General features: G+C 56.8%; 1 protein-coding gene across 1 annotated transcript; it reads left to right on the top strand.

Annotated features, from left to right (window-relative positions):
- The first annotated feature begins 3624 nt into the window (after positions 1-3624).
- LOC130402458 (uncharacterized) lies at positions 3625-8353 on the top strand. Its single transcript, XM_056606624.1, has 3 exons — positions 3625-3811; positions 3852-5209; positions 8139-8353. Exons 1-3 carry the CDS (start codon positions 3625-3627, stop codon positions 8142-8144), a joined length of 1551 nt encoding a protein of 516 aa, XP_056462599.1. The 3' UTR covers positions 8145-8353.
- Positions 8354-9082: the final 729 nt, after the last annotated feature.

The raw sequence follows: 9082 nt of genomic DNA, 5'->3' as shown, positions 1-9082 counted from the left end.
TGATCCGAACATGGAAGAAAGTGTTTTACAGCTTTTAGTAAGGGCTGACCAAACATAGAAAGCTTTATGCCAAAAAAAGAAATCTGCATTATTTGTTATGGATAAACATTGCACCTTCATCTCCAGATTGATAGACTGCCTACACACACACACACACAGACACACACACACACACACCACGACATCATCAGCTGGTCTCTGCTCTCCTCTCCGTAGGGGCCCCGGGCTTCCAGACCGGGGGGTCATGTGACCGGGCTGTCCCAGCGCTGGGAAGCGGCCAGTCGCCCCAGTACAGACCAGTCGTAATCATTGACCAGATGACCTTTGACCTCTGAAAGGACCACGGCAACCTTGCTGCACCGACCGATGCGGACGACCTGATTCCTGAAACACATCAAACTCTGTTGTCATGACGATGCGTTCCGTAATGTCAACGGTGTTGTCATGGCGTTCCTGTTCCATTCCGTTATCTTGAGTAGCTTTGTTCATCTTATTTTGCTCTCAACTGTGTTCTCTAGATCCCATTCAGACAGGCTTTGGATTAACTGTATACTCATAAAGGTTGTATAAATCCCTATTTTATAGCTCAAAATGACATGCAAGTAAAGAAATATCATGAGTACATCTGGAATCTTTTCTTCTCATTTCCTTGTTGAACGTTGGGTAAATCACATGGTTGAGTCGGATCATGTTTGTACTCATGCATGACAAAATGCATTTCTTTCAGATCCTAACCACCTCATCCTACCCTCCCTGACCTGAGCCATCTCTCACCTCATTAACAAACATTTCCCACTCTCTCCCCGATAAAATCATCCTTAATCGCATGCATACATGATCTGACCCTCTCTGATGCATCATGGGGTTTATCAGACTGATCCGCCCGATCAGTTTATCAGTCGGTACCGTTGCTGGTCCTGGAGGGATGAGGGTCAAAGCTCTGGAGAGGAAGGCAGGTGTCTCCTCGCCTCGTGGAGTGATTTCAATCAAAACAAAAGGATTATACATTCGACTCATCATGAAAGGATTGAATGGAAGCAACTTAAAAAAACAATGCATTCAAAGCCATGAACTCAGACATAAGCAACCACCCACTGGGTTTATCGGAGTGATTGGATAGTGGCGGCCGTATCTTTTAATACAGCTAGGGCTGTTTGTTGTTTCTAACGCATCCAAATCACGTTCGGTTTTCTTTGAACTCAGACTACACATAAAACAACCCATGAGTCAGGCTGATCTAGCAGCACCCAAACACAACAACCCTCCCACCTCCCCTCGTACCGCGCACAGACCGCCCGTGGCGGGCGGCAGAGTTCACTGGCTATCGATGTGGGGTCTGAGCAGCGACGAGCGAGAGCTTAGCCAGGCTAAACACCATCTGTCCTGCCGCTCCCCAGTGCCAGCGGACCGTCTGCGCTCTAATCCGCCGCAAGCTGCCGAGACGCGCAGCCAAGGGCCCGTCTCGTCCAACACGCCCTGGCTCCGCGCCGCACACTGGACACCGGACCTCGGCGCGGCTCTCGCACCGGAAAGGCTTTCAGGACGGCTCAAACTGGACAGCCCAACGTTGTGAAACATATAGTGGGACCTGGACGTTCACTCACACACACGAGCACGCACGCACGAACGCACACACACCCGCACACAGACACATACGCATAAGCACAAGCACACAGACACACACACACTCACACACACCCAACTACGCACGTACGGACACACATACAGGATGTGTTCCTGAGTTTGTCAATAAGTTGATCTCTTTATTCAGTGTGGTGTTAAGTGCCTGACCTGCTGTTTGTTGGATGCCTCTATGGTCTGAGGAAACAGTGCAAGAGCGACTGCTGAATTGCGGTACCTGTCATTAAGGAGCAGATTAAGGAGCAGGCTCGCCTTGCTTTAGGTCATACTTGTCATCCACAGACAGCCGCGGTTTATGTCACCACATTTTAGGATATTGCCAAGATCCGAATCTTTACTTTTGCTCTTGAAATAAAGTAATGATAATACGATGCATATCCTATATTAGTTTAGCAGATGTAGTTCAACTTAAAGCACAGCAGAGAGTGCTGCTGCCTACAAAACAAGCCGCCAGCCTGTGAAAACCTCTCCTTGGCCTGGAGCAGAGCTCTGGCCTGGAGGCTTTCGCTGAGTTTGTTTTGGTGAGGTATTACTGGTCTCTACAACTGCAACAACATGGTCACAAACATGTATTCCTCCGATAAGCTTTTCAAACAAGAAAAATAAATACACAGATGAATTAATATAAACGCCTTTAAGTAGGCTATAATTATCTCCAATGTTTTTCTCGAACTCCTTACCTCACGTCTGTCATTGCTTTGCGTATTAACTTGGCTGATACTTGTGCCATGATGACACAACTGATTGGGTCTTATAGTGAACGGCAGCGCCCGGTAATCTCAGTAGGGTCACAGGCACAGCATTGACCTGTGCCGGGGGCTGTGTGGTTAAACTCAAGGATGTACTCACACCGCACCGATGCCTGCTGCGTGCAGGTTATGTCATCGGTCTACAAGCCGGAGCAGAGGACGCGTAATTCAGGTGGGAGGGAGGGAGGGGGGAGGGGGGAGGGAGGGGGGGATACATAATATGTATCTTACATAACGCGTGTCGCTGATGACTCACGCGTGGTTCTTCCATGGGCGTGTGAGACGATTCCCGGGCAGGTTTACCGCAGGGGGCCGAGGGTGGCTGTCCGTCCGGCCGCCCTCCCGGTGAACCTATTAGGGCTCCGCCCACCGCGTTCCTCACGTCCCGTCGGCGTGACGCAGGTGCTGACACGGACTTAATCATGATTGGGTTCTGATGTTGCAATAATGCGTTCGACCCGCAGGGACAGGAAATTAAGAGGAACAGACCTGGGACGGAAACACTATCCCTGGGCTGATGTCACAAGCACATCGTTCACGGATCACGTTGCTCAATAATACCCCCGGGATATGAGACCAGTTGCTCAGCCAGGGGGAGGATGTGGTTTGATTCATTCAGGGCTGTCGGTTTGTGTGTGTGTGTGTGTGTGTGTGTGTGTGTGTGTGTGTGTGTGTGTGTGTGTGTGTGTTGTGGCAACCCCACGCCATTGACCAGGGGCCAGCCGCCGCAGCACCGGCCCCGTGGTCGGGTGGTGGAAGGGAGATACCTCCCCCTCCACCCAGCTGCGCTAGAGGGAACATCAACCGGGCCCAGGGAATCAAGAACATTGGGGGCACCTGGGGAACCAGGACAGAGGGGCTTTAAGGGCTGGGCACGTGGCAGACAGGGGAGAGGGCTGACGAGGAAGAGACGTGCTGTGGAACCGGCGTGCTTTAACGAAACGTTTTCCCCACCAGGAGTAAGCCGGAGGCGTCGGGAGCTGTTTCCCCGCCGACCCCGAGGAAGGGCTGGACGGTCTGGACCAGGAGGTCCCGTGCCCTTATTCCCGATTACGGAAGAACCTTAGTTTATATGATTTCCCTTTTCGTGACTGGTTTTACAATAAAACCCGTTGCACCGCAACCCTGCTTCTTTCATTAATTCCAGAATCCCCGCCGCCGACGAAGGGGGTTGCCACAGTGGTGGAGGACGCGGGCAACGCGATCTCTGGACTTAAACACAACCCAGACCACGATGGAGCACGCCGACCAACCCGCCACGAGGGACGAGGAGATAGACGTCCTACGGAGATGCATGGTCCGAATGGCCGAGCAGCTCGCTCGGGGTCCTGCATTCGCCGCCCCCACGAAGAGGCTGACAAAGATGGGACCGGAGGACGACGTAGAGGCGTACCTTGACGTGTTCGAGCGGACCGCGGACCGTGAACAATGGCCCCGCGGACGATTGGGGCCACATCCTAGCGCCCTTCCTGACCGGGGAAGCTCAGCGCGCCTACCGGGATCTCAACCCCCAACAGGCGGGGCATTACCCGACGCTCAAGCAGGCCATCCTCGCCCATTATGGACACAGCCTCCCCGCCCAGGCGCAGCGCTACCACGACTGGAGCTACGAACCGCTCGGCTCAGTGAGAAGCCAGATTTCCCAACTCGTCCGGCTGGCCGAGCGGTGGCTCGTAGAAGGCGACGGCCCCCCCCTGCTGGATCGTCTCGTCATAGACCGCTGCATCCGATCGCTTCCCTCCGGCGCCAAACGCTGGGCCTCCGGGAACCAGCCCCGAACGGTGAACGATCTCGTGGAACTCCTCGAGAACCATCAAGTAACCCAGCGGCTTTGCGGAGGAACAGCCCCGCCTCCCGGAGGGGGGGAGCCGCGGACCGAACGACGCGGACGAATGACAGAGACCCCGCGCTCCCAGACACCAGTCGTCCGAGGCCCCGCCTACCCGGCTCAAAACATCGTGGCCCGCCGAGGCCCCGCCCCCCCGACTCCGAGAGAGGAGTGGAGGTGCTACACCTGCGGCCAGAAGGGCCACCTGGCCCGCCACTGTCCCGGCGCAGGGGACGTGTCAATGCCCACGGCCAGTCCGTCCGACCAGAGGGGAGGAGCCTGCCTCCGCACCACCTGCTGGTCACACGAGAGGACCGTCTCGCCGAGCCTGCCGGTACGGGTGGGACGGCGCGACACCCATGCCCTCCTGGACTCAGGGAGCGTGGTCACCTTGATCCGGCCCGACTTAGCCTGTGGAACGCCCGGGCAGGACGTGGAGGTGGGCTGCATCCACGGACAGACGGAAACATACCCCACCAACCTCATCACAGTACAAACCCCGAAGGGGACCTTCACGGTCCAGGCCGGGGTAGTGCCCAACCTACCCATGCCCCTGTTAATTGGACGAGACTGTCCCATCTTTGAACGACTGTTGGGGGCGGAGCTTCGCCCACCAAGACCCCGACATCCAAGGACGAGACCGCGCCAGCTACGAAGCCGACCCGTCTACATGGCAGGCCATCCCCCACCATCCCCGACTGACTCCGACGAACCTCCGCAGAGACCCGCGAGAGAGGTAGGACGCCGGCCTCACGCCTCGTCCACGGAATCCCTTCCCCCGGGGACACCGGGCACGATGACCGCCTCCGAGCCGATACCTCCACCAGAGGAGAGTGAGAGCCCACCCCTCATCGACTTCTCCGACCTCCCCCTGGCCGTTGAGGGACGAGCGGACAGGGGCGGACGGTTCGCCACCGCCCAGCTGGAGGATGACTCCTTAAGACACGCCTGGGGACACGTGCAAACCCACGAGGGACTATCACGGGACTCGGTGAGTTGCCGGCAGTACCCACATTACAGCACACGGGGAGGGTTACTGTATAGGGTAATTCAGAGGGGGGGAGAGGAGGTGGAACAGCTGATCGTTTCCACGGTCCTATGTTAGCAAGGTGTTGTACATGGCCCACTCCCACCTCCTAGGGGCTCATCTGGGGATGGATAAGACCAGGGACCGGGTGTTAGCTAGATTTTATTGGCCAGGGGTAAAGAAAGACATAGAGGACTACTGCCGAGCCTGCCCCGAGTGCCAACGTACCGCCCCTAGACCGTCCGTACGGAATCCCCTCATACCCATGCCCCTGATCGAGGTCCCCTTCGACAGACTGGCCTTGGACATCGTAGGCCCCCTCCCCAGAACTAGCAGAGGTCACCGCTACATACTGGTCATGGTAGATACGCAACCCGCTACCAGAGGCCATACCTCTCCGCGCCGCCACAGCCAAGGCAGTGGCCAGAGAGCTAATGACGTTATTTAGCAGGGTGGGAATAGTTAGGGAGATCTTGACAGATCAAGGCTCCTGCTTTATGTCCCGGGTGTTAAAGGACCTCCTCAGTCTGTTACAGATCCGCCACCTCCGGACCTCCGTCTACCACCCCCAGACCGACGGACTGGTAGAGAGGTTTAATCAGACCTTAAAACGCATGCTAAAAAAGGTGATGGAGGTCGATGGAAAGAACTGGGACCAGCTACTCCCTCACGTCCTGTTCGCCATCAGGGAGGTACCCCAGGCCTCCACCGGCTTTCTCCCCGTTCGAGCTACTCTATGGGAGACGACCGAGAGGGCTCCTCGACATCGCCCGGGACGCCTGGGAGAGCCAACCCTCCCCCCACCGCACCATCATCGAGCACGTGGAGCAGGTGCGGGACAGGATGGCGCAGGTGTGGCCCGTGGTCCGGAGCACCTTGGACGAGCCCAGCAAGCCCAAGCTCGGGTGTACAACCGGGGGGCCCAGCTGCGCACCTTCGACCCGGGCGACCAGGTCCTCGTCCTCATCCCGACCTCTGAGTGCAAGTTCCTGGCCAAGTGGCAGGGACCCTATGAGATCATCGACCGGGTGGGCGAGGTCAATTACCGGGTACGGCAACCGGGGAGACGCAAGACCACCCAGCTGTACCACATCAACCTGCTGAAGCGGTGGCAACCACTGACCACTCCGCGGGATCCAACTCTCCTGACGCTGGCCGCTCGACTGCCCCCTCCAGAGGTCCCAATGGGGGAGCTGCTGAGCCCGAGCCAGACACAGGACATGCGGGACATGGTGCTCCAACATCTAGATGTCTTCTCAGAGCGACCCGGCAGGACCACAACCGTCAGCCACGACATCCGGACAGAACCGGGAGTCAGAGTCCGCCTCCGGCCCTACCGCATCCCGGAAGCACGGCGTGCCGTCATCAGAACAGAGGTCGCCCGCATGCTGCAGATGGGGGTCATAGAGGAGTCCCATAGCGCGTGGTCCAGCCCGGTGGTTCTGGTACCCAAACCAGACGGGACCTACCGGTTCTGCAATGACTTTCGCAAACTGAACGAAGCGTCTGTCTTCGACGCCTACCCTATGCCACGGGTGGACGAGTTAATAGAGCAACTGGGCCCGGCCCGGTTCATATCCACCCTAGACCTCACGAAGGGATACTGGCAGGTCCCCCTCACCAAGCGGTCCCGGGAGAAGACGGCGTTCGCCACACCAGACGGGCTATACCAATACACCGTCCTCCCGTTCGGGGTGCATGGGGCACCCGCAACCTTTCAAAGGATGATGGACCGGATCCTACGGGCCCACAGAGAATACGCCGCCGCGTATATAGACGACATCGTAATACACAGCAGCACCTGGACCCTCCATCTCCACCACCTCCGAGCCGTCCTGGGGGCGCTTCGAACCGCCGGCCTCACGGCCAACCCCCAGAAGTGTCGCCTGGGCCTGGAGGAGGCCTCCTACCTGGGCTATCAAGTCGGGAGGGGCTGTGTGAGACCCCAGGACGAAAAAAGTGCAAGCCATCCGGACCTGGCCCAGGCCAACCACCAAGAAACAGGTGAAGTCCTTCCTGGGACTAGTCGGTTACTATCAGAGGTTCATCCCTGCGTTCGCAACACTGGCCAGCCCCCTCAACGAGCTAACCCGGAAGACTCTACCCGACCGAGTGAAGTGGACGGAGGAGGTTGAGGAAGCCTTCTCCCACCTACGGCAGGCTCTCTGCACCGAGCCCGTGCTCATCACCCCGGACTTCAGCCTCCCCTTCGTGGTACACACGGACGCGTCTGAGGTGGGGCTGGGAGCCGTTCTATCTCAGGTCCGGTCAGGAGAGGAACATCCGGTGACCTTCATCAGCCGGAAGCTCCTGGCCAGCGAAAGGGCCTACTCAACGGTGGAAAAGGAGGCGCTGGCAATCAAGTGGACCCTAGAAAAGCTCCGTTACTACCTCCTCGGTCGGAACTTTAGCCTGGTCACCGACCACGCCCCCCTAAAGTGGATGGCCACGGCCAAGGACACCAACGCCAGGGTGACGCGCTGGTTCCTGGCCCTGCAAGACTACCGCTTCCAGGTGGTCCATCGACCCGGAAGGGCCCACGGTAACGCAGACGCACTGTCCCGAAGGGACGCCTGCCTAGGGCTAACAGGAGGAACCCCCGGCTTGCTGCTGAGGATGGGGGTGTGTGGCAACCCCACGCCATTGACCAGGGGCCAGCCGCCGCAGCACCGGCCCCGTGGTCGGGTGGTGGAAGGGAGATACCTCCCCCTCCACCCAGCTGCGCTAGAGGGAACATCAACCGGGCCCAGGGAATCAAGAACATTGGGGGCACCTGGGGAACCAGGACAGAGGGGCTTTAAGGGCTGGGCACGTGGCAGACAGGGGAGAGGGCTGACGAGGAAGAGACGTGCTGTGGAACCGGCGTGCTTTAACGAAACGTTTTCCCCACCAGGAGTAAGCCGGAGGCGTCGGGAGCTGTTTCCCCGCCGACCCCGAGGAAGGGCTGGACGGTCTGGACCAGGAGGTCCCGTGCCCTTATTCCCGATTACGGAAGAACCTTAGTTTATATGATTTCCCTTTTCGTGACTGGTTTTACAATAAAACCCGTTGCACCGCAACCCTGCTTCTTTCATTAATTCCAGAATCCCCGCCGCCGACGAAGGGGGTTGCCACAGTGTGTGTGTGTGTGTGTGTGTGTGTGTGTGTGTGTGTGTGCGTCTGCGCGTGTGTTTGTGCGTGTGTCATTTACCATGGTAATTAATGTAACAATGTTCTCTGGCTTCTTGGAAACACAAACTTTGCACAGAAACCTTTGGGCAGGGCCTATTCGGGTGGCCACCATTCAAACTCCCAGCTCAACACTGTTTGGCCTGCAGCAGGAGAGCACAGTAGCCACCTCTAAACAGGGGTGGGATAGCTTGCCTAGGGTTGTGTGACTCCAACATGACCGATTCTGGGTTTGAACCCCTATGGCTGTAGTCTATATGTAGGCATCACTGAGCAGCAGAATGCCCTCTGACCACTGCCTGCTTCTCAATGACATGTATGTCCCCGTCGATGTCAGGACTCCAGAGTCGCTCTTATTGTATGTTGTTCGCCCTGGCATTTAATGTATGCAATTATTGTATGTTGTACGTCCGGGCACGGAATGTACACAATTATTATATCTTGTACCTCCTTGCACTTAATGTACGCAATTATTGAATGTCGTACGTCCTGGCACTTAATCTATGCAATTATTGCATGTTGTACGTCCGGGCACTTAATGTACACAAATATCGTATGTTGTACCTCCTTGCACTTAAAGTACGCAATTATTGTATGTCGTACAGCCTGACACTTAATGTAGGCAATTTTTGTATGTCGTAAGTCCGGGCACTTAATGTACGCAATTAT

Source organism: Gadus chalcogrammus, chromosome 2 (genome assembly GCF_026213295.1).
Source record: "Gadus chalcogrammus isolate NIFS_2021 chromosome 2, NIFS_Gcha_1.0, whole genome shotgun sequence".
Taxonomy (NCBI): Eukaryota; Metazoa; Chordata; class Actinopteri; order Gadiformes; family Gadidae; genus Gadus; species Gadus chalcogrammus.
Note: the sequence above shows the minus strand (reverse complement) of the source record. Positions and strands in the feature narration are given on the sequence as shown.

Excerpts from the sequence above, each read along its gene's own strand:
- LOC130402458 (XM_056606624.1), top strand. The coding sequence starts at position 3,625 with ATGGAGCACGCCGACCAACCCGCCACGAGGGACGAGGAGATAGACGTC. Across the intron at positions 3,812-3,851 it reads GTTCGAGCGGACCGCGGACC|CGCCCTTCCTGACCGGGGAA; the intron begins GTGAACAATGGC and ends GCCACATCCTAG.